We start from the raw sequence: 26,102 nt of genomic DNA on the forward strand, positions 1-26,102 counted from the left end.
GCATTTAAAGAATGGTATAAATTAACTGAGGAGCTATGTTCAGAGTTGACTCCAGCTTTGAATGGGTCCACACTCAGCAAAGTGCCTACTGATAAGGCCCTTACTTCACCATTTCCCCCTCCCCGCACCAGTCTATTTGGCACAGTGTTCCACAATGAGGGATGCGGGCAGCGGTGTGGTCTAAACAACTGAGCCTTTTGGGCTTGCCAATCGCAAGGTCAGCAAATCTGCATGACGGGGTGAGCTCCTGTTGCTCTTTCCCAGCTCCTGCCTAACTAGCAGTTCGAAAGCACACCAGCTCAATTACATAAATAGGTACCACTGTGGCAGGAAGCTAAATGGCATTTCTGTGCGCTCTGGTTTCCATCACGGTCCTCCGTGTGCCAGAAACAGTTTAGTCATGCTGGCCACATGACCTACTTTCAACGCTGGCTCCCTTGGCTTGAAAGTAGAGATGAGCGCCACACCCCATAGTCACCTTTGACTAGACTTAACCATCCAGGGGTCCTTTACCTTTACCCACAATGAGGGTTCCTACATCAAGTGAATTGTGGAGAATTCATATAGATTATCCTGACTAATATCATACATATAATTAACTAGTGCATAATCTGACTGTCAGAAGTTTACGAGTCTTCGAGGGCAGCCCCACACAGACCAAATTGCCGGGAAATTACCAGAGGATGGAGTACCATGGCCAAGTCATCTCTGTCCCAAAGGGGTCTCCAAACACTTGTCTAGCCAGTTTGAGAGAGATTCAAGTGATAGGCTGAAAAGAAACACTGAAATCATTGCATCATAATGTCCTATCAGCTGATGTGACAATATAATGTACCAGATAAACTGATGACTTGTACTTTGCAACTTCCTGACCAAAACATCCAGCTGAAGGGGAAAAAATCAATGGAGCATCTAGATTGGCAAGTACTCACCAAGAACTCTTCATACCCAAGTAGCTCCCATAAACATTCCTAACAAGTGACTATTAGATTTATTTATTTGATTTATTTACCGCCCTTCACCATAAGATCTTGCAGCAGTTCACAATATAAAAATACATGGTAAAAGCAAAAATAAATAGTTAAAACAACAAAACAATAACATATCCCTTCCACAAACACATTTAAAAGACAGTAGAATATTATTCAGACAATGGCCTGGATGAAAAGGAATGTTTTTGCATGATGCCTAAAGATATAATAATCATAATCATAATCATAATCATAATTTATTATTTATACCCTGCCCATCTGGCTGGGTTTCCCCAGCCACTCTGGGCGGCTTCCAACAAAACACTAAAATACAATAATCTATTAAACATTAAAAGCTTCCCTAAACAGGGCTGCCTTTAGATGTCTTCTAAAAGTTTGGTAGTTATTTTTCTCTTTGACATCTGATGGGAGGACGTTCCACAGGTGGGTGCCACTACCGAGAAGGCCCTCTGCCTGGTTCCCTGTAACTTGGATTATCACAGCGAGGGAACCGCCAGAAGGCCCTTGGCGCTGGACCCCAGTGTCTGGGCAGAACGATGGAGGTGGAGTCACTTCTTCAGGTATACTGGGCCAAGGCCGTTTAGGCTTTAAAGGTCAGCACCAACACTTTGAATTGTGCTGGGAAACGTACTGGGAACCATATATATCAAAGGTGCCAGATGAACCTCCCCGGGGAGAACATTCCACAAATTGGGAGCCACTGCAGAAAAGTCCCATTCCTGTGTTGCCACCCTCTTGTGGAGGAGGCACACGAAGAAGGACCTCAGATTATGAATGCAGAGTCTGAGTCGGTTCATATCCTCTCTCTTGATTTTCACTTATTGCTAAGTATCGATTATCAGAACAATTCAGCTAATCATTCACCACCTCACAACTTATGGCCAATCCTACATTGGCCATAAGTTGTGAGGTGGTGAATGATTAGCTGAATTGTTCTGAGAACCTTCTGGAGGCCCCCAGGCAGTCAAAATATCAGGGACCCCCTGACAGTGATGTAGGTTTCTGAGTCAATAGGGGTTTCTCTTCCAAATTCTTTCAAGATCAAGTCAATATTATTTGGATCCGTTGTCACAGGAACCCTAAAAGGCGTGGGGGGCCATAGGTCAGTGGCTACTTTGCCTATTTGTTAATCTGGCACTGGCTATGGCTTGCCACCTGCTTCCATAGTTTCACATAAAATTTTGGCTTCAGCTCATGCTAGGAAGCAAGTTTCCCCAAAGCATTTTTAAAGACTACTGAACATAGAGATTGCTGTGCATATGGGACCCAATCCAGCACTTTTCAGTCTCATTGATTCTAATGAAAATATTTAAGCACATGATTAACTCTTCCATTCAAACCCATGCTTTTTTAAAAGTGCTTAACTTTAAAGGCAGCATTACCTCAGAGAAATAATTTTGCTTCCCCACCCATTACAAGCTTGCTTCTAGAGATGCGAGATTGTAGCTCAGTCTCTTTTGCATGTCTAGGCCAAATGATCTGGTAGCAGGTGATGGGAAGATTATCTGCCTGAGATGCTGGGCAACCGCTGCCAGTCAGAGTACACAACACTGAACTACAAAAGGCAATAGTCTAGCTTGGTTAAAGGTACATTCTAAGAGTATGCCTGGGACACGGGTGGCGCTGTGGGTTAAACCACAGAGCCTAGGACTTGCCGATCAGATGGTCGGCGGTTCGAATCCCCGTGACAGGGTGAGCTCCCGTTGCTCGGTCCCAGCTCCTGCCCACCTAGCAGTTCAAAAGCCGATCAAAGTGCAAGTAGATAAATAGGTACCACTCCAGCGGGAAGGTAAACAGCGTTTCCATGCGCTGCTCTGGTTTGCCAGAAGTGGCTTAGTCATACTGGCCACATGACCCGGAAGCTGTACGCTGGCTCCCTCAGCCAATAAAGCGAGATGAGCACCACAACCCCGGAGTCGGTCACGACTGGACCTAATGGTCAGGGGTCCCTTTACCTTTACCTTTAAGAGTATGTTTGTCCTTTTCAGGACAGAATTGCTTGTCTGAAGTAAACAAGCAACTACCCCACATGTGCCTACTCAACTCCTTCAGTGAACAGAACTGGCACTACAGTGGTACCTTGGTTCTTAAACTTAATACATTCCAGAAGTCTGTTCCAAAACCAAAGAGTTCCAAAACCAAGGTGCACTTTGCCATAGAAAGTAATTGAAAATGGATCAGTCCGTTCCAGACTTTTAAAAACAACCCCTAAAACAGCAATTTAACATGAATTTTACTATATAATGAGGCCATTGATCCATAAAATGAAAGCAATAATCAATGTACTGTACTATAAAATAAATAAGACAGTATTATAGATGATAAAAATTAAGATTTTCCCCCCCTCACCTGCACTGATGATAGTCATTGTTTGGATAGGTGGCTTTTATCCATTTCTGCAGTCACACAATCAATCAATCAATCAATCAATCAATAGCTGAACTGGGTTCCACACAGTCAAAAAAAACAAATTAACCAAAAAAGCCTCAAAAACAAAAATGCAAAATAAATAGCAAAAACAAAAGCGCCAGACTTAATCCATTCCAGAAGTCCGTTTGACTTCCGAAATGTTTGAAAACCAAGGTGCAGCTTCTGATTGGTGCAGGAGCTCCGGAAACAATATCCGACAGCTGAATCAGATGTTCAGCTTCTGAAAAACTCTCTTCGAAGGATTTAACTTCAACCAGCTCCCACAGAGCCATCTAGCCACAGCTTCCAAACATCTGGTCAATGTGTCTGGGGCTGATGACAGCCAGCCCAAAACTCTGAACAAGCTGGGCAAGAGGGCGCATAAAGATGTTAAATTTAATTTACCATCCTCCAGTCCTTATGCTTTAAGGGAAGTGCTTACAACTCTGGAGATAAGCAAGCGAGGAAAAGAGAAGTTCCATATTACTGTGGTGCTTCTGTTTCCTTATATATATATCCATAAAGCTATGTGTGTGTTTGGAAATTCAGGTAATATATTCATTGCCAGTTTTGCTTCATTCAGATATTACAGATAAACTATGCATTAAACTGATTTGTGAAAGTAGAATAAACGTTATCGTGGAGATGAGCTCATATGGCCTTTGTTATAATTTCATTATGGTTCAAGGAGTGGAAATGGGGAGAGAGGGCAAAAGAAAAAAGTGTGACAGAAAGAGAGAAAATAAAGTGCCAAACCCACTATTGGCTCAGTTCCCATCCACCCCTGGCATGTGCCGTCTAATAGGTTACCCCCAAGAAAGGACAGGAGAGAAATTTAAGACTCCATTTTCCCTAATTCATCCTTTTTGAAATAATAACCAACCAAAACTCATCCATCCTTCAAAATCAGCACTACTCCAAATTTTACAATACGGTTCTCCAACTGACTACAGTGTTGTGTTGAGGAACATTGTTTTGTAAAAGTGTATATGTTAGGCAAAACGGGATAGAAAAGAATGTGTATATTAGGAGAAATCCACACTAAAATGATCAATTTTCATGAGGACTTAAAAAAAACAAAACATTGCAAACTTATGAAGAACTGACCTTAAAACTGGGGAAATAAGAAACTGAGAGAAACCAAAACAGACAGATTTGGTCATACCTCCTCCCAAGGCAAAAGTGAAACAGAGCACTAGTGCTGGCCACATGCAAGAATTTCTAAATAGTGGATATGTCGCATTTCTAGATTTAGATTTCCTTTTTCTGGATCCCATTATTCTACCAATAATTATCATATTTACATTGAAAAAAATATATTTTCTTGACTAGAAAAGATGTTGGCTATTTATAGGCAGAAATGTATTGTCATGTTTTCACATTTTGGGATCCCCCCCCCCTTTTCTTCTGTCCCCAGCAATGATGATGAATTCTATGAAACCAAACCAGAAGAGTTTGCGGGTGATGTAGTAGAGACACAAAAGAATGAAGACCCGGAAGGTGGTGAAAAAGAGGAGTATGTTGATGATGAAATGGACTCTGGCTCAGAACATCCCAATGGAAATGATGAGGAACAGCCTGCCACCGAAGAATACACATCCAAGGAAGCTGATAGTCCACAACAAATGACCCAGAAAGCATGTATGTTCCACAATCCCACCTGTTCATCAATAGACAGACTTGGGGGCCTGCAAGAAGCACTTTGCATAGTTCCCTTCTCACTTGGTGGTGAAGCTGGGTAGCACAACACCTCCCCTCTCACCAAGTTCGTGAGAGGGGAAGCATTCCACAGAGCTGTGCCACCAGTACCTCTTAGCTCATAGGGACAGGGGAAACTTGTAGTAAAGTTGGGCAGCAGAACGCTGTGCCGCTCTGCCACCACAGAAGCCTCCCTTACCTGGGTTGCTTCTGTGGCAGTGGTGGGGCAGGATGCTGGCAGGAGTGCTGCTGCTTCCATTTCTCCCACCTGAGGCAGCTGCCTCACCTCGTCGCATGGGTGGGCTGGCTTGGGCCCACGCCGTGCCAAAAGATTCTCAGTCTGCTACATTCATAGCAGGGCACATTTCAGCCGTCTCAGAGTCAGAGGTTAATACACTACCACCCACAGATCTCCCTCTATTCTCCATCCATGGCAAGCAAGAGGCATTATGACAGTTCAGCCAGGCAAAGGCACTCAGTGTGGATCAACGAGGGTGGATCAATGAAGTGTTTGACCTAGGGGATCTCATGGGCCTGATAGAGAGGCTTGAAGGGGCCTGAGTTTCTCTACCTTTGTTTTAGATGCTAAAGCAAGCCATTTTCATTCAACCTCATTTTCCTCCCTCCCCCAATCTTCAACATGTTCTAAACCAGTGGTCCCCAATTACCTAAGTACTGTGGACCCCCTGTTTTTCAAAAGCCAAGCCATGGACCTCTACTTTTGAAAATGTTGATATCTATGTGGTGGTCTTCCAGGCCACGCTGCCATGCAAATCACATGATCTGTGTGACAGCACAGCACCCAAAATTGTGTGTGGGTTGCATGGACCCCCAGGGTCTACGGACCACCAATTGGGAACCACTGCTTTCAACATTCCATACATCATGTAGGGAAATTTATGTTCAATCCTGGTTGTGTCATTTCAAATAAATATGTTTCTGCAGGCTTGCAGACTCCTCTCCAGGTATTCATTAATCACTACATTGACTGACCACATATCTTTGCTCTGCTGATAGGAGGGACCACCAAGATGGCTGTTATACAAAACAGGCGTAAGCTGCAACTAAATGTTGTAGTGTTTTCCAAAAGAAGTGTGTTCCTGTTCAGAGCTTCTGCAAGCCTGAACCAACAGCCTTCTGATGACATTCAGGTTTCTTTGAAGTGGGAGGGGAGTTTCTCCAGCAAGGCACAGCCTCATAGAGCTCACCTATCTGTAAAGACTTATTTTCCTAGTCATGTTCCTATGATTTCTTAGTCCTAGATTCCATTTTTGGTGAGCTGCCTCCAAAGTCCTTGATCAAGATCAAACTTCTGTTTCCAAAACCTCCACATCCTCTACAAAGACCACAAACAAAGCCATTGTTTTTCACTGAAGTAAGTGAACAATGATATATGTTCAAGATTTGTGTGGTGAATTTGTGGGATCAGAGATTTGCAAAGGATCAAGGTAAAGGGACCCCTGACCATTAGGTCCAGCCGCAGACGACTCTGGGGTTGCGGCGCTCATCTCGCTTTACTGGCTGAGGGAGCCGGTGTACAGCTTCCGGGTCATGTGGCCAGCATGACTAAGACACATCTGGCGAAACCAGAGCAGCGCACAGAAACCTATTTATCTACTTGCACTGCATGCTTTCAAACTGCTAGGTTGGCAGGAGCAGGGACTGAGCAATGGGAGCTCACCCCGTCATGGGGATTCAAACTGCTGACCTTCTGATCTGCAAGCCCTAGGCTCTGTGGTTTAGACCACAGCACCACCCTCGAAGGGTACATAAGTACAATTTTCAAACCCTTGGAGTTGCACCTGTTTCAGAGTTTTAGCATCCTTGTATGAGATCTGCAGGGGACACAGATAAATAAGAAACCAGAAGCAAGGAAGAAAGCTGTTTTATTTTCAGATGTGAGATGAAATTTTGCATTGGATTACGTATTTGTTTTAAACAAGTTAAAAAATTATGTTATGTATGTGTTATAATTTATTGCAACAATGGGGCACCCAGGGCCAATTTTGGCTTGCCAGGGGTTTCAATTTTTGCAAACTACATCTTCTTGTCAACCAACTGACAACTGATCGGTAATGACAGCTAATGAGCAGGAAGGTGTGGTTCAATTCTTTGTTGGCTGACAACAATAGTTCCATGTGCTGCATGCAGCCAACACAGCAGGATTTAACCCTAACATTCATGAGCTAATGATTGGGCCCAGAGTGGCTTACAAATCAATAAAAATAACATACATTGCTACCTCGGGTTACAGACGCTTCAGGTTACGGGCTCTGCTAACCCAGAAATAGTACCTCGGGTTAAGAACTTTGCTTCAGGATGAGAACAGAAATCACACGACGGTGGCACGGTGCGATTAGCTAAAGTGGTGCCTCAGGTTAAGAACAGTTTCAGGTTAAGAACGGACCTCCAGAACGAATTAAGTTCTTAACCTGAGGTACCACTGTAGTCACAAAAGGAAAAGGAGATGGGGAAGGCAGGAGTAGGAAGGTCAGCTGGCTTTTGTTTTCTGTAAGTAAATCTTGGTGTAAGAATGTATCACAGCCTCTTTTCTTCTGTTGTTAATTTTAAGGTTTCCATCGCTGTTGATGAAAGAAGACAGGATACCACCATGGATGCTCTTATAAAGGATGAGAAACAAGAAATTTTGAAAAGTCATTATGTTCGCATTGGGGGCATGCTGGTTATGCCTGTACCTGTAGGTGGTCCACTCTTCACTGATGAGGAAAAGTGATTGGGAGTCAAGTGACCACCTAGAAAAGCAAGAGCTGCACAACTACATCTTAGATAATAAAGTCAAAAAAGACCCAAAATGTTGTCCTCCAGCAAGCAGTATGGCAACACTCATAATTATTTGCTGAAAAATGTGACCACAAATCAGAAATAGTCCAGCCAACTTCACACGTATTGGGACATCATGGTTTCCTCTTATAGGAACAAGCCATCGTGAACTTTGGGCTCATATACTACATGCCCCTCTTTTCTTTCATGTGCCAGAAAAGGGGTTTGAAAGCTTCCACTTCTGGTTTTAAGCTAAATGTATCTAACCTCAAGGAACTGTGATTTGTTCAAGCAGTGGTATAAGGACAAGACAGGATCTATTGCCATTAGCCATAGTGCTATACTCACCCTCCTTCTTTGAGCAGTTAGAACTTCCAGCAGCAGTGCTTGCCCATGTTTGGCTTCCTTAGAAAGGAAAGATCAATGGAGACTTAATGTGTTTTGTAACATTTGGGTTTGTGTACAAATACACATGTAGAGTATAGATGGAGCCAGACAGCATAGGTGTCATGACCCTGGAGTCCAGAAGTGGCAGTACACTTAGTCAGAGGCCACAGTGTCACCCAGTAAGGAGTCAAGCTGGTGGTCTGGGTCCCACTGAACCTGAGGTTAGCAAGGAGAAGCCCACTGAACCAGATGCTACACCCCCAATAACTAAAGCCAAGACATTCATTGGTACCTGCCCCTGATCTCAGGGAACTGAGTACCACCCACACAACCTTTCCAGGAGATCATCAAATACTGCTATTTTTAGGCCAATGAGATGGCCTTTTAAGAGGCTCTAGCGGCCCAAAAAGGGATGGAGATTATGAGAGGTGACCGGAAGTTAGAAGCTCAAAAGCCAGCCTCAGGTTCAGTGGTTCTCTAATCACCAACATCAGAACCAGAAACCTGGTCTGGCTCTGTAACCTGTTGCTTGGTCCCTGCTCCTGCCAACCTAGCAGTTCGAAAGCACACAGTGCAAGTAGATAAATAGGTACTGCTCCGGCGGGAAGGTAAACGGTGTTTCCGTGCGCTGCTCTGCTTCGCCAGAAGTGGCTTAGTCATGCTGGCCACATGACCCGGAAGCTGTACGCCAGTTCCCTCGGCCAGTAAAGCGAGATGAGTGCCACAACCCCAGAGTCGTCCGCAACTGGACCTAATGGTTAGGGGTCACTTTACCTTTACCTTCAAGTCGGGGGGGGGGGGGCAGGAACTGGCTGAGGAGGAAGAATTAAGGTTGGTAAGCCAACCTCCACAGACTGCAATCTCTGACTCAGGTCCTAACCAATTCAATTCTCTTCTAACCCCCTTCAGAACAAATAGCTCACTAGGAACTCTCCATGTTGCTGTGACCACCAATCTATCTTTTGGCTTGGTTCTGTGGGCTCCTCTGCAGTAAAAAAGCAGGACAACAGTGCTCCCACAAATAAAGCTACTACCTCAAATCAAATCCCCAGAAAGGCACTCCAGCACCAGAGCTAGGCATAATCCCTCACTTCTCTTCAAGGGACATTTTATAGGGATGAGAGCATGCTGGCAACTTGAGGGAATGCACATGAAAGTCACAGGTGGGACTGGGTGTCCTGCTCTACAGCACAGCACAAGGAAAGGATCAAACTGAGTGTGAGGCTGGGTGGAATTCAGGCTGGAAACAAGTCAAAGCAAAGTTCAGGCAGGATTCTAGGAACACAGAACTGTTGAGCTGCTCCAGCAATGAACAAGCTGAAACAGCCCTTTTATAACAGTAGGAGCAAACACAACCTGCACCTGTGATTCAAGCTGCTGCTTGACTGAAAGGGTCCCAGCCTTCTCCAGTAATCTCCTAGTGTGATGGGATAATGTTAGGTCTTCCTAGGTATTCTGCAGTAGAGTGAGCAGACATTGAGAGGCAGCAATTGCCTTCATTAAGGCATCTGTATGGCCACCATGGGAAACAGGATATTGAACCTGAAGGAACTTTGTCTGATCCATCAGGCCAATTACTTTCCTACAACAGCCAGAGACCATTCACCCATGTAGCACAGCATAACCTTTTGGAAGTAACCCAACCAACTTCCTATCCCAGTCATTCAAGTTAAGACTTGCAGCAAATCACCCAGGTCCAAAACCCATCTGCAGGATCCCATGGCTTGCAATTTAATGAAGGCAATGTGCTGTTGTCCTTTGGAGAGCTGCAACAGATGTTCTAGTAAACCACCACACAATATCAAGACCAAGAGTCACAAGGAAAAAGGAGTGTAAGTAAGATTTAACTTGAACTACCTCTTAGCATGGTATCTGGGTTGTACCAAATGGAATCTCAACCTTCCCCTTCATTCATTTTCTCTGTCTCTTTATGACATCAGCAGCAGCATCTCCTGCTCAGGCTTCTTCAGGATGACTTCACAATATGAATCCTCAGCAAAAAGGGAAGGAAATGCCTGAAACAGAAAAATGAATTCCCCCGGTCTGGCTAGAAGGAACAAGCTGGTGAGGTGAAATAATCTTGCACTTTGGGGCATCGTTCTGAAATGTGGGTAATCCTCTACATGGAAACACCAATAAAATCTAGACAAGGTGTCAGTCCACATGGAGTTTATTATTCCCATGTATAGTGCCCAGTTCAGTATACAAGTTCAATATACAGGTGTTCAAAGAGCACAGGTTGGTGTAAGGAGCACAGAGAAGTGTGCATCGGCCTGGTCACTATGTCCTTGGAGGTTCCAGCTCCACTCCGAACTTTCAACATGAAAGTTTGAAAAAGTATTCTTTGGGTGTTCAATTGAACATGCAGGGACTCCTCCCCAAAACTGGAAAGCCCATGCAATTGGGATTCCCAATTGTGGGGAGGATTCTCAGCTCATTCAGATTATCATGCAAACCATCCCCCTCTGGACCTTCTGCCCAATGCATGAAAACCTGAAGCTGTAGCCAATGAGAATGTTATGGGTAGGACTAGCATGCACATCACTAATCTTCTCTCAATGTCTTTTCAGGCAAAAACATGCAAAGAACTGGAAAGTCCGTTCAGAGAGAGCCAGTACCCACCACCTTCCAGCCAAAACTCACCATCTTCCAGCCAATGCCCAGAACATTCCAGCCAATGCCCAGAATGTTCCAGCCAAGAGTTTAGAGCAGACACCCAAGGCAGACCAGCAGGTCAGGTAAGCCAGCCCCAGGCACAGCTGTTAACAGGGTGTTTTGCACAATCTCCCAAAACAACTCCAAGATCATTACCATATCCACATTTCCTCCTGCAGGAGTAAATGAAAGGAGCGAATATGTGAATGCATTTGAAGGGTTGGATCATCATCATCAACAACAACAACAACAACTATGACAATTACAGCAATAGGTCTACAGTTCCTAGGAAGGAGAGTTAACCCTTTCACCCATGTTGCAATCTCAGTGAAAATCCTCTCCACTCCAAAGCTCTAATCACTCTAATGCCTTCAATGTCATTGGCAGCTTCCCTTCTGGATTAAGTAGCAATTACAGGAGGTAAAACTTCAACAGTACCACAGCAGTGGGTGAGGGGTTACCCTCCCTGTCTGCAAATCTTAGACCTGAATCTGATCACATGCCTCTTCTCATGGCTATTCTTTTGCACATGCTTTTTAAAAATAATCATGTTAAATAGATTTGGGTGAATGGGGCTCTGCCTCCATCTGCTTCCTCTTTGTTCAAGGGGTGACTTTGACTGTCATAGACTCTGGTTCCATTTACTGTTAGGCTTTGTGCCTTCTCCCTGTCAGTCTCGATGGGCAGCAATTACCACTAAGGCTGATGGGAATTGTAGTCTAACATCTGGAGGGCACCATGTTTCCAATCCTTGGGTAGGTAATTATGCAAATTTATAGACTTTTCCACTGTATAAAGCCATTGAAGCAGTATATATGATCGAACAGAACAAAACACAAAAATGCAAGCTCTTAAAGCAATAAAATCAATTCAACAAGCTCTCAAAACAACAAAAGCATACCAGCAAACTCCAGGAAAAAAATAATCAGATGTAAAATTGATATTCCATAAGTGACTGGGTGCACTGCAGCTAAAGCCTTCCTAAGCAAAAATTTCGTCAGTAGTTGACTAAACATTATCACGCTATGCACCTGTCTAGACAGACAGATAGAAAGAAAGAGATATTGTTTGCCTGTCTGCTAACACATTTAGGAGCTTGATGCTTTATAATATGTCTCTTCTGTACTATATATTTAAAGTATTATCATACAACTTTCAGCAATCATGCATTCCCCCAAAGAATCCTAGGAACTGTAATTTGCTAAGGATGCTAAGAGGTGTTAGGAGGTTCCTATTCCCTTCACACGGCTAAAGTTCTCTGAGTTCTCTGGGATGAGGAATTGACTGGTGAACCACTCTGAGAACTAGAGTCCCCAAGAGTCTTCAGGGGAAGCTAAGCTGTTTAAAGTGGCATGCTACTGTGTTAAATGAAGAGTGCTAATGGGACCAGAGTGGATTATCATCTAAGAGTCAGGATACAGAAAAAATAGAATGAGGTAAGGAAGATGCAAATCAGAAAGGTCAGGTACTAACTCTTTCATCCTGTTACAAGTGTAGTTGTTGCTGCAGGCACTTATGGGAGGAGAAAAACCAGATCGTATTTGATCTCAGCCAGGGCAAGGAAAGAAACTTTGCTGTCTCACTCTGAAGTACAGTGGTACCTCGGGTTAAGAAGTTAATTCGTTCTGGAGGTCCGTTCTTCACCTGAAACTGTTCTTAACCTGAGGTACCACTTTAGCTAATGGGGCCTCCCGCTGCTGCTGCTGCTGCTGCTGCACCACCGCCTGATTTCTGTTCTCATCCAGAAGCAAAGTTCTTAACCCAAGGCAATATTTCTGGGTTAGCAGTGTCTGTAACCTGAAGTGTCTGTAACCCAAATTACCACTGTAGTCAGGAAAAATGGCTCTAATGGAGATTATTAAAAAAACCAAAACCAACCATCCTTTCTTGAGCAAAACTGGTCCTGAATTGTTGTCAAAGTATAATCTGCCCAAGAAATGAAGAGTTGTTATAGATCATGGGTAGGCAAACTAAGGCCCGGGGGCCAGATCCGGCCCAATCGCCTTCTAAATCCAGTCTACGGGCGGTCCAGGAATCAGCATGTTTTTACATGAGTAGAATTTGTGCTTTTATTTAAAATGCATCTCTGGGTTATTTGTAGGGCATAGGAGTTCGTTCACTTATTCATTTTTTCAAAATATAGTCCAGCCCCCTACAAGGTCTGAGGGACAGTGGACCGGCCCCCTGATGAAAAAGTTTGCTGACCCCTGTAATAGATCTAGTATAAGACATTTTTTCAAAGGGCACCAAGGTTTTTGAGTTGTTGATTTTTTGGTGCAAGGATGGGGGAGCAATGCCCCATTCCCAATGCTTTTTGTGCAATGACCCCCATCATCCATCATTATCATCCATGCTTTCTGAGAGAGTTGGAATCCAACAGCATTTGGAGCCCCCCCCCCCCAATTCTCTTTCAGATGCACGTGCAAATCCTCTTCCTCTGGACCTTCTGCCCAATGCTTGAGGCTACTGGGAATGTTAAGGGGATTGGGGCTAGCATACACATCCCTAATCCTCTCTCAATGTCTTTTCAGTCAAACACCTGCAAACAACCAGAAAGTTCATTCAGAGGGAGCTAATACTCGCCACCTTCCAGCCAAGACTCACCATCTTCCAGCCAATGTCCAGAATGTTCCAGCCAATGCCAAACACCTTCCAGCCAAGAACTTAGAGCAGACACCCGAGGTAGACCAGCATGTCAGGTAATCTAAGTTATGCTCCAGCCCCAATTACAGCTATTAACAGGGCACAAATTCACAAAGCAATTCCAGGACCATTTCCTTCTCCCCCATCACATTCAGTCTGCTGCCCCCCCACCCCCCCAATCTGACCTTTAGTTACAGAAAGTCATAGGGTGGTTCTGGCTGTCATTGACTCTGGCGCCACCTACTGTTGGCCTCCGTGCCTTCTGTCCTGCCAGTCCCAATAGGCAGCAAGGACCACTGCCCCAAAGGATATGAACTCAGCTTCCTCAACTTGCTTGCCTTGAACTGGGAAAGCCATTGTGTTGCACATTTTGATCTATGCACTGGATATAGAAATATTTGTCCGAAGAAAGAAGTGATGCTGGATTGAGACAAGTGGAATTTCCAGATTTATTTATTTAAAAGACAATGCATGTGCATTCATGTACAACCTGCCCCCACCCGCAATCCATTCAGGGTCTGGCAGAAAAACCAATTTTGCAGAAACTACTTCAGAGATTTTTATTTTTTTTAATTTTTGAGCAGACCAGAACCAGAGCCAGGTACAAAATGGTGACTCATAGGGTGGAGTGAATTACCTGCATCACCCCATGGGCCACGTTGGAGATGAGTTTCATAAACAGGCACACATTTAAAACAAGGCCCCTATCTGCACACTGCATTTAAAGCAGCATTCATACCACTTGAACCAGTCATGGGTTTTCTCAAAAGCCCCTGGGAACTGTGGTTTGTTTATATTAATAGTAACAATATTAATATTAAAGGGAGTGGATTGGAAATATTGTTATTGCTGCTTTCACAGTTTTCATCATATCTATCTATCATCTATCTATCTATCTATCTATCTATCTATCTATCTATCTATCTATCATCTATCTATCTATCCATCTCACAATTGGATCCATAGTTGCACCTGAAATTCTCCACCCTGTTTTTATCCAGTGCTATTGAAATGCGACATTTTCAGTGGATTAGTAAAAGTGAATCCTGCACAACACTTTCCCCAACCCAACACTTTCCCCAACCATTGAGAACAGCATGTTGGACTAGATGTGCCACTGGCCTGATCCTGCATACACTTATTGTGGTCTTAGTAATGCAGAATAGGACCATCTGTATGCCAGAGGAAGCTTTGCAACTCAAATAATTGCTCCTACCTCTGTTTCAAGGATCCAGCTCATTACCCTCATCTCCTTGATGCAATATTAAGTTGCCACATTTTGCAGGTCTCCCACTCAAGCTTATTCAAAAGGCTTTCAACCACAGTTGTAATAAATCCTCTAAACAGTCCAGCTTATTCTTCAATTTTGTTTCTTTTCACTGGGCTAGGTCCATAAATTAGATCTTTCTCTTCCATGCCTGTTTTGGATGAATGGTTTAATTAACAAGGGAAGAAATGAAACAAGGCAACAAAAAGAGAGAAAAAAGACAGACGCCTTTTCAAATGTTTTAAAAGCTGTTGAGAAAAATCATTTGAAAGTTTTACGGGGGGCACGGGAAGAATTATGAAAGTAACAAAAATCATTCTTCAGCTATTTCTATCAATTCTGCTGGTCCCACCAGAGTTGTAATCCTCCATCCTAACTTTGCTCCCCCGCCCAAACAAAATATGCTGATGAATGCAGTGGAAATAAGAGAAGATGAAAATGGGAAATATAGTATTTTATTACAGGGGTTGGAAACCTCAGGCCTGGTGGATCAAATGTGGCCCTACAAGCATTTCTGTTTGGCCCTTGAGACTCTCCTCAGGCCACATCCCTCACCACCTCTTCTTCATACTCTCCTTGAGCATTTTTGCCTGGCTAGAATGCATCCTGGAACTCTGATATTGTCTCTTCCTTGCCTGGATGGTACAGAGAGAGAGGCCAGTCAGTGTGAAGAAAGCAGCCCATTGTACAGTGGCAAGATTCACATTTGTTACTCCCTTTGGTCATTCCCACCACTAACATGTGTCACCTGCAGGGTTGATGACGATGAAATGTTTCCTTTGCCTTGAAAGAAGTTCCCTGCAGCTGTTCTATATAGTGGTGCCTCGCAAGACGAAAAGAATCCGTTCTGCGAGGCTCTTCGTCTAGCGGTTTTTTCGTCTTGCGAAGCAAGCCCATTGATGGATTAGCGGATTAGCGCTATTAGCGGCTTTTAGCGGCTTATCGTCTTAGCGGATAAGCGGATAAGCGGCTTAGAAAAAGGGGGGAGGGGAAAAAACCCACAGGAACTCGCAAGACATTTTCGTCTTGCAAAGCAAGCCCATAGGAAATTTGTTTTGCGAAGCACCTCCAAAACGGAAAACTCTTTCGTCTAGCAAGTTTTCCGTCTTGCGAGGCATTCGTCTTGCAGGGCACCACTGTAACTATCTAACAATGCAACCTTGCCAGCATACATTATACATTAGCTGGCAAGTGTCCCTATTTTCCAGGGATGTCCCTGATTTAGAGAAGCCATCTTGGTTTCTGATTTGATCCCGGAATGTCCCGCTTTTCCTTAGGATGTCCCATAGGATTTTCATTGGAGAAATGTTGGAGGGTTTGGAGATACAGTATCCAAGCCCTGAGCTGCCTGAAGGCAATTCTGTATAATGAAGGGTTTTGTTTTGTTTTTTAAAAAAAATGTTTTTATATATGTTGGAAGCTGCCCAGAGTGCTGGGCAACCCAACAAGATGTGTCGGGTATAAATAGTAAAATTATCATTATGGAATGGGACGTCTATATTTTCATTGGAGAAATGTTGGAGGGTATGTATTAGGCCCCATCACCCTGTAACCACTTGAAGTCATCATGGATTTCCCCCAATGAATCCTGGGAACTGTAGTTTGTTAGGGGTCTGAAGGTTGTTAGGAGACCCCTGTTCCCCTCATAGGGCTACAGTTTGCCAAGTGTTTTAACAGCCAGTCCCTCTTCCCAGGAAACTCTGGGGATTGTATGTAGCTCTGCGAGAGGAATATGGGTTTCCTAACAGCTGTCAACACAGCCGGGGGGGGGGGGGTCAGCTTCTCAGTCTCAGTGCTGCCACTAGCAGGGGGGGAAGATGGGAGCAAAGTTTCAAGCACCAGATTAATTTCCTCCTGAGGAGAGAGCAAGAGACTTATGCTGCTTTGTAATATTCACTTACAAATATAAGGTTGAGTGGCGGGGTGTGTGTGTTGACTATCAGAATAGAAGGTACTTATCTGTATCATAGAGGGACGCGGGTGGCACTGTGGGTTAAACCACAGAGCCTAGGGCTTGCTGATCAGAAGGTTGGCGGTTCGAATCCCTGCGATGGGGTGAGCTCCCGTTGCTCGGTCCCATCTCCTGCCTATCTTGCAGTTCGAAAGCACGGCCAAGTGCAAGTAGATAAATGGATACCGCTCCGGCGGGAAGGTAAACGGCGTTTCCGTGCGCTGCTCTGGTTCGCCTGAAGTGGCTTAGTCATGCTGGCCACATGACCCAGAAGCTGTACATCAGCTCCCTCGGCCAATAAAGCGAGATGAGCACCGCAACCCCAGAGTTGTTCACGACTGGACCTAATGGTCAGGGGTCCCTTTACCTTTACCTATCTGTGTATGCCATCAAATGCCAACAGTGTCCTTCAGCTCTCTATATTGGACAAACAGGCCAGACCTTACGCCAAAGAATAAACGGACATAAATCAGACATCAGGAATCACAAGACAGAGAAACCAGTAGGAGAACACTTCAATCTCCCAGGACATTCTATACAAGATCTCAAAGTAGCTGTTTTACTACAAAGGAATCTCAGAAATAGACTGAAAAGAGAAGCTGCTGAATTGCAACTTATCACCAAACTTAAAACCATGGAGACACCTGGTCTGAACAAAGACCTTGGATTCTTATCTCATTATACATGTCAAAGCCATTTTTCACCTTCTCACCCCTTGCTTTTTCCTGTAAGACCTATTGCAGTCGTTAAGAGTCGTCAACAGGCTCATCACAGCTATCTGCCAATCACCCATTCCCACCACTATTCTGAGTAATACCCCTCCCCACCTTCTCACTATATAGAAGGGTCTGGAAACTTCTGTTTCAGTGTATCTGAAGAAGTGTGCATGCACACGAAAGCTCATACCAAGAACTAACTTAGTTGGTCTTTAAGGTGCTACTGGAAGGAATTTTTGTTTTTTGTTTTATCTGCATCATAGTGTCAGTTCCTCAAAAGCAAACAACATTGAAACTCCTCCTTTCAGCCAGCTGCAAATAAATAAATAAATCTCAGGGTTCCAGGTCCCAACCAATTGAGGCATGCTTGATAGCTAGCAGTAACCAATCATCAATGGCCATTTTAGAAAGCATTTCCTAGCCATGAGTGCTCCTTAAAAAAACAAAAAAAAAAACAGCTTTAGCTGAACAAATGCCTAGAGGGAAAAAAAAATTCCGTCCTCATTGCATGACCATAACATTATTAAATATTTCTCCAGCTAATAGTATCGCAGTAGTAAATATGAACGAGACCTTGCAGCCTTTAATTGTATTTTCATTTCAAATGGCCAATAGGTGCTTATTTTGCTTCCACTTATCTAAATGACTCATGCCCAGACACACTGATGTTCTGGAATATGTACACCAAATAAGTAATTTCTTCTCTATTCGACTTGCCGCAGGCTCCAAGGTATCCAAAGGGATTTTGCATACAACCAGGTCTTTAGAATAAATCCCACCTGACTTCTGTTTTGGTTACCAGGATGAGTGTTGAAACGGTAGATAATTAGGATGACGGGGGGGGGGGTGAGGGGTTGAGGTGGCAGACAGAATTCATAAACTGCTACTACAGAAAAGAGAAGATCTCACTGAACCTTTGTAGAGATAAGCACTCATTTATTTGACTTTTCATAGACATCTGAAGGCAGCCCTGTTTCAGGAAGCTTTTAATGTTTGACGTTTTCTTGTGTTCTTTTGTATTTTGTTGGAAGTCACTCAGATTGGCTGAGGTAACCCAGTCAGATGAGTGGGATATAAGAAATAAATTATAACAATATTATTGTTTAGGAACGTAACTCAATCATTCTATATCTATTCAGTTCCCAAATGAAGGTTGTTCTAAGGTAGGCTTCCTCAACCTCAGCCCTCCAGATGTTTTTGGCCTACAACTCCCATGATCCCTAGCTAGCAGGACCAGTGGTCAGGGATGCTGCGAATTGTAGTCTCAGAACATCTGGAGGGCCGAGGTTGAGGAAGCCAGTTCTAAGGCATACACTTATGGCAGTTTAAAAGCATGCCAGTGCAAGTAGATAAATAGGTACCTCTGCAGCGGAAAGGTAAACGGCGTTTCCATGCACTCTGGCTTCTGTCATGGTGTACCAGAAGCGGTTTAGTCATGCTGGCCACATTACCCAGAAAGCTGTCTGTGGACAAACTCCGGCTCCCTTGGCCTGAAAGCAAGATGAGCGCCACATCCCACAGTTGAATTCCACTGGACTTAACTGTCCAGGGCTCCTTTACCTTAACCTTTTTACCTTGTACCTTTTAATAATAATAATATTTTAAAACTGAAAAAAGGATAATGTCTTTAGAATTGGTAAAACAGTCTATATGACAATGCCTCTCTCTGTTGTTGTTTTTCTCTTGTAGTAAATATAGAGGATCTCCACTTTATGAAAAATACATTCCAGGTATGAAAGTGAACATCCGATCAGAGAGTTTGCTTTGCAGGGGAGGGCACACACTTAAGAAATGTTCTTATTGTGTTATCTTGTAGTATAGAGAGAGAGTGGTAAAGAAATTCTGACTATTTAGATGAGTACAGTGGTACCTCGGGTTAAGAACTTAATTCGTTCTGGAGGTCTGTTCTTAACCTGAAGCACCACTTTAGCTAATGGGGCCTCCTGCTGCCGCTGTGCCGCTACTGCATGATTTCTGTTCTCATCCTGAAGCAAAGTTCTTAACCCGAGGTAATATTTCTTGGTTAGCAGAGTCTGTAACCTGAAGCGTATGTAACCCAAGGTACCACTGTATCCCCAATCCAGTGCCCTCCAGATCTTTTGGACTACATCTCTCATCTTCCCTCAAAATTAGCCCACTGATTTGGGCTGCTGCAAGTTGTAGTCCAACAGCATTGAGACCAGACTCATTAAGACACACAGCCCACCCTACCAATATCTCCAGCTGACTGTCAGCACTTATATTTATTCTCAAGAGCCCAGTGAGGATTTATGGAAATGAGCCATTTATTATTTCCCACTTGTAGTTTAGGGAAATGAATCTGGCATTTCCTCACAGCATTCAATGAATATGGGATTTAAAGCAAAGGTGGGAAACTGTTTCTACCCAGCAGTAGGTGGAGCCAGACTCTCAGATTAATGCATCAAAACACACATTTAACCTGAAAGATCCAATCTTGCTAGACCAGCCTTTCTCAACCTGTGGGTCGCCAGATGTTGTTGAACTACAACTCCCATCACCTCTAGCTAGCAAGGCCAGAGCTCAGGGATGATGGGAGTTGTAGTCCAACAACTTCTGGGGACCCACAGGTTGAGAACCACTGTGCTAGACAGACCTGCACAGGTGTATAACCTCCAAGTGTCCCATTTTTCTCCATGAGAGCATGGTGGCCAGAGGGGGTTGTTTTGGTTGTTTTGTTGTTTTGATTATTAATGATTTATTTTTGCCTTTACCTTGCATTTTTATCTTGTGAGCCGCCCTTAGATCTTGCAATGAAGTGTGGGATATGTAAGTCTGGTAAATAAATAATAAAATAAATAATATTTGGGGAATGGTTCCTGTTCTTATGTTAGCTGCATTGTTTAATGCTTTCAGGGTGTCCCATGATCATATTATAAAGTAGCTGTATTCTGCATTATAAATCAAAACACTGCTAGGAATTGTTACCTTCTGCTTCTCCGATGCATTTCTTAGCAATAAAAAATTCAGTGCAGGATGAGCAAACTCTTATTCAGAAAGTGTGGCCCAGAGAAGAAAGTTTGAGAAACACTGCAATAGACAATTCAGAGTGAGAAAGCTACCAATGGCACTACTAGCCATTATGACTATGTTGCGCCTGCACGGTTGGAGGCAATATGCCTCTGAATGCCAGTTGCTCACAGTGCTAGTTCCTCACAAGTGAGGAGAGGGCTGCTGCGCTCAGGTCCTGCCTTTGGGCTCCACATAAGTTGGCCACTGAGATTAAGATGGTAGTCTAGATCACAACTGACCTGATTCAGTAGGGCTATTCTTATGCTGTCCTTTTAAGCAGCTGTTAAGAACTGAACTCATAGGTGAATTCATTGAAACCACTCTTTACCATTGTGTTGTTGGGTTCCCCCCTCCCTCAAACGTCTTTCTTATTTCTATCTATATTTCAGATATCGAGTGCTATAACGCCATACTAAAGCCACGAGTCAGCCTAAGCTTTCCTCTGGACTTTCCAAAGCCAGTACGACCTGGTACCAAAACAAGATCAAGGCCTTCTGCTTTAAAGGTAAGCAGAATTCCTCCAGGCAATTAATAAGACAAGAATTTTTAATAAAGTGCAATATTAGGAGTGGGCAATGCATTGAAATTGATAAAGACAAAACTCTATTTTATTTTAGTTTAGTATTCATGTATTTTAGAAGTTGTCAAAGCCATATGGGTATATTGGTTTCAATATAAAAGATGTGTCATATCTGCTACAACATAGTTGAGGAACCTTTGCTCTTATGGATGTTGTTGGACTACAACTCCTGTCATCCATGACCACTGACCATGCTGGCTAAGTCTGATAGGAGCAGGACCTGAAGGGCCAAAGGTCCCCTGCCATTAAGGGAGTGATCTACAAAAAACCCTGAAAGGTACAAAACTGCCAACAGAATAGCATGGTGAAATCTGCTTACAGAGCCAGGAAGTTCAATGGAAAATCCACCTGGCCTGTGACATTTCAATGTATATATTTTATATTCTGCAGACTGGATGTTTCAACATGTGCTTTTTTGTGAGAATGCACTGCATCGTGGGCATTGTAGTCCACAGTAGCTGTATAAAAAATGACTACACTCACATTATATTAGCCCAGATGGGTTGTGTGCATCCTTTCAACCCTTAGCAATGACCTTCCATGTTGGAGAAACTCATCAAAGATCCAAGCTGGTGAAGAGGACACCAGAAGGGTAACTTGCCACATTTTGAACTAAGTGAAGCAACACATACTGTATTACAATCAAAAAGTCCAGAGCCAAAGATTCTTCCTTGGGCCTCCAATATATGAAAGTCTCCCTGCTTCCCTATAGTTCCTCTTGTATGCTGTGATCAGCAGAGGGTGACCTCTTCCATCACCTTCAGAGGTTTGTGGGGGACCCTAAGAGAAGGCCTTTCTTGTGGCAGCCGCAAAGCTGTGGAAGACCCTCCCGACAAAAGTGCACCTTTATTGTACAGCTTCTGGCAAATGCTGAAGAAACACCTCTTTAACCCTGGCTTTTGACACGTGAGGTGTATAATTTTAAGACCAACTTTATTTTTGTGATTCCGAGTTATTTTAAAATTTTTATGATATTGCATTTTAATTTGCAACCCACCCTGGAACCTTAGGGTGAAGGGTGGCATAATGTCACCACTTGCACCACTCTACCCATTTGCCCTCTCACTCTTGTTGGCTCTTGTCCTATCTACAATGGCCTAACATTGGTTTATGGGTCCAAGTCACATGAGATCACCAACTTTGCTGCCAGATTTATACCGAACACACACATGTCAACTGTGCCGATTCTCTAAGGTCAGCTCTCGTTCTCCCCTTCCACTGATATAACACTGGCTTTTAGGGATGCTTTGTTAAAATATTGTTCGTGTGATTTGCTAGATAAAAACAGTGGTTAAATCCCCGTACCCCTGATCTATGGAAGTTAAATCTCTAAGTTGTGGAGATGGGTGCATCTAGTCCCTTATGTACATACATATTGATGCACACCCATAGGCAGTAAGGTACCATGTTCTGCACTGTCTGCCACTTCTCATGCTGATGAAGCTCATTCTTATAACAATTGTACAGCAGTTATGAGAGGTTTTCTGAAGCATATCTTTAGCCAAAAGAACAAAAGAATGAACATCTTGGTTTTCTTGAAGCCCCAGATGTGCCACTGCAAATTAATGAATGCAGTATAGCTTTGTGCAGCTAGAGTAGAGTTTTCTACCCTGAGAAATGAAGGAGGTGTGAACGTGGCCACGGAACAAGAGATATTTGGTATGAGAGAGTTGGAGGGTCTGCAGCTGTCCACGGATTCTCTCCTTATCTCATTCCTACTCTCTCTCTGTCACAATTACTAACATGCAATTTGATTGTTGCCTTTCAGCGAGTCAACGTACCGCTAGCACCGGCACATGTGCAAGTAGACTTTAAGATCCCCACCACTGAACCACCCAAGCCAATTGCTCCAGGTGAATCTGGTGAACCATCTCTAGAAACATCTCTAGAACCAAGCCAGAACCAAGCCTTAGAGAACTCTGAGAAAGCAGATCCAAGCAAGTCAGAGGAGAAACAGAAATTCTGGCACAAGTTGCCTTGTTGGAAGAAAAAGAAGGCCCCTGTATCAGACACTAAGGAACATACAGGTGATCATACCAAGGTAGATGCAGCTGATAATATAACAGCTACACCTGAAAATGAAGAAAAATCACACCACAGCAGTGTATCACCCCAGACCATTGTGGAATCACCATCACCACCACCAAAATCACCACCACCCATTTCCCCTTCAGCAACTAAACCTAGGAAAAGAATCAAAGATAAGAAAGATACCACACTGATGGTATCTCCATCAGACATAACCCCTCAAACATCTGCTGCGCCATCACCAAATGATGATGGGGAACAGTCAAAATCACCCAAAGGGATTTTGAAATCATCAGTGGAAAAAATGCAGCCTGGAAAATCTGTTTCCATCCATACACCACAAGAGATAAACAGCACCAAGCCTCCTCCAAAGCATTCAATGACTCATTTTAGAAGTAAGGAAATTTCACCTGTGACTAATGACAGTCCAACCTCTGAGAGAACACCAGCCACTGATGAAACAGAGCTGAGTTCTGCACCTACCACATCGCTCAAATCTCAGAGGCGCACACCTCTGTTTGCCAGAGCTTTTAAGCCACCACTAAATGTTTCCAGGAAACGTTTTGGAAAGGGAAAAGAAGAAGGCAAAGTTTCCACTGCTGCAGCTTCAGAAACACCTTTGCCTGAGTCTACTAATTCTGGAGATCAAGAAATTTCACCTCTGACATCTCAGCCGCTATTGGAGAAAACAGTGCCCACATCACCACCTGGCATGGTGCCTCCTGATTCAGCGCCCAGATCACCACCCAGAAATTTGTCATCACCACCAGAAGATCAATTGAACACAGAGGCAGCTTCTGCTCTCACTACCTCTCTCAGATCTCAGAAGCGGGCACGTATGTTTGCCAGAGCAAGTACACCGTCCCAGAATGTTGCCACTACTCATTTCAGAAGTGAGGAAATGTCACCTACAGCTGACAGCAGCTTGCCTCGCCCAACGCCTGTGAAAACACCACTCAAATCACCCACCACTTCTCCCAAAGATACTGAGAAACACACAGCGGTGCACAAATCTTTCTTCACCACAATTCCAACAGGATCTCTGGAGGAGGTGAAAGCTGCACGCCTAGTAAGTTGTTTCTCTTTTTCTTCAAATCTCATGAAAACGCAAGTCAGAAATGTTGGTGTAATAAGGTCAAATAGTTGGTGTAAGGCAGTCAAATATTATACCATAGGGAAGAGGGAATATTAGGTGCACCACAATCAGAACTTCAATACAGGTAGTCTAAAGTTTAAAAAGCTGCAACATTGCTTGTAAATTACAAGTGCTCATTGGCCGAAGCATTAGAAAACAGGAGCAAATGTATTCATACTGAGCATACTAGTAGAATCCTACCTATCTTGCTCATTCTTACATCCGACATTCTTGTGAAATAGCTTAGTTATATAAAAGTTTCCTCAGAGAGACACTCCAGCATGAAATGGCTGAAACAGGAGTTTGTTTCTATGGATGCAATGAAGGGATTGAGCACCTCAAGCCTGAAATGGCAATGTGTGCGCACCCCCTCAGCCTCTCTATCTGGCCCTCAGGATTTTCCTTAAGCCACACTCCAAAACTGTGCTGCTGTGTACCCTCCTTAAGTCATTTTGCCTGGCTAGACTACATCCTTGAACTCTGATGGTGCCTTGTCCCAAGCATACACAACTCACAATGAGGACATGTGATTGGATGTTTGGTTCTTTAATGTCAAAGCAGTCAACTACATCAGCTTCTAAGGTGCAAAAAAAATGTGCACTGCTCCTGCTAAATAGCTAGCTAGGCATCTCCTTCATCAGGCTTGCGCTCTAACCCAGATATCTGGAGCAACAATGCAAACACACCCCTTTCAGCACACATACCCACACTTGTGATGCCAGCAACTGGTGACCTCCTGTACTACAGCTCCAGCTGCTCCTGTCCCTTTAAACCCCTCCTTGTCCTTGGAGACAGCAAGGGGAGAAGCAGAGGAGATTCTAATGGCCTAGCTGTCTCTGCCTCTGTCTCTTCCACCTCTGTGCCTTCCTGTAACTCTTCCCTGCCTCCTTTTCTCCCATTTCTGACTCTTCTTCTTCCCTCTGCCATATGGGTGGTACAGAACTCCACAAATCACCCGGCCTCTTCCCCTTGATCATCCTCCTGCTCCCCTGGCTCCTCTGCCCACGCTTCAGACTCCTGCCTGCACCTGACATGCTTCTTGCTTATCTGGGTGGAGAACAGAGATGGGTGTGTGAGTACGTGTATATTCGTAGACAAAGGCAACATTTACATATATATTTTTCTCTGCCCACTTTTGTTTCTGGCCCCATCTGCTACCTGAAAGTGGCCCTCCGAAGGCACTACTCTCAGATAACTGTGTGCAGAAATGCATTCTTGTAAGTGTATAAGGTGGCAAAACTTGCATGTTTCTTTCTGCAGAATAATTTGTAATTCTTCTTGTTGTTATTAATTCCATTCTCATGCCTTCTATCTTCCTCATTCCAGCCTGGAGCAAAATGGGTTCAAAAATTCCTTCAATAAAAAGACAGGAGGAATGATTTTTTTCAGTTCTACCACAACACTTCTCTGGGGATTTTTTATGCAGCAGCTGGTATCAATGAATAGCTCTTCCTTTTATTAAAAGCTAACAAATAAAACATATCCACCAACAACCTGTGAGTAGTGAGCTTATTGGCATAACTTGGTAATTGCCTTGTTCATGCTCAGTCTGTAGAGCATGAGACTCTTAATTTCAGGGTCGTGGATTCAAGCCCTACATTGGGCAAAAGATTGCAATATGCATTGCAAAGCATTGGCCTAGATGACCCTTGGGGTCACTTCCTACTCTAAGATTCTGCATCTGATACCTGAATCCTCAGAGGAAGGCAGCCCAGAAGTTGCAGGACCATGGACAGCTCCAAGTAAACAGCTTGCACTCACAAAGGTCAAGAGCAGACTGAGTCTTTAAAAAAAAACCCAACGTGTTTGGTTCCTTGCCTTTTCCCAGCA

General features: G+C 43.8%; 2 protein-coding genes and 1 long non-coding RNA gene across 4 annotated transcripts in view; 2 read left to right on the forward strand and 1 right to left on the reverse strand.

Annotated features, from left to right (window-relative positions):
* LOC309362065 overlaps positions 1-20,302 on the reverse strand; it is a 29,827-nt gene extending 9,525 nt beyond the window's left edge. The window contains exons 1-2 of the long non-coding RNA XR_014164762.1: positions 20,100-20,302; positions 19,556-19,953 (exon numbers count right to left, since the gene is read on the reverse strand). This is a non-coding gene — a long non-coding RNA (uncharacterized lncRNA). The remainder of the gene's footprint in view (positions 1-19,555; positions 19,954-20,099) is intronic.
* On the forward strand, positions 820-7,912 carry LOC309362034 (uncharacterized protein). The gene is made up of 4 exons (XM_081897519.1): positions 820-920; positions 4,819-5,042; positions 6,356-6,474; positions 7,672-7,912. Exons 1-4 carry the CDS (start codon positions 847-849, stop codon positions 7,831-7,833), a joined length of 579 nt encoding a protein of 192 aa, XP_081753645.1. The 5' UTR covers positions 820-846; the 3' UTR covers positions 7,834-7,912.
* On the forward strand, positions 10,209-25,765 carry LOC309361986 (uncharacterized protein). Of its 2 annotated transcripts, none has more exons than XM_081897407.1 (7): positions 10,209-10,336; positions 10,838-11,005; positions 13,454-13,621; positions 19,189-19,229; positions 20,919-21,034; positions 22,878-24,206; positions 25,599-25,765. In XM_081897407.1, exons 1-7 carry the CDS (start codon positions 10,296-10,298, stop codon positions 25,632-25,634), a joined length of 1,899 nt encoding a protein of 632 aa, XP_081753533.1. In that variant the 5' UTR covers positions 10,209-10,295; the 3' UTR covers positions 25,635-25,765. The 2 variants fall into 2 exon arrangements, with proteins under 2 accessions (XP_081753533.1, XP_081753532.1); XM_081897406.1 differs by lacking the exon at positions 10,209-10,336 and adding an exon at positions 10,409-10,528.
* The last annotated feature ends 337 nt before the right edge of the window (positions 25,766-26,102 follow it).

The sequence above is a fragment of the Podarcis melisellensis genome (genome assembly GCF_964234715.1).
Source record: "Podarcis melisellensis genome assembly, chromosome: Z".
Taxonomy (NCBI): domain Eukaryota; kingdom Metazoa; phylum Chordata; class Lepidosauria; order Squamata; family Lacertidae; genus Podarcis; species Podarcis melisellensis.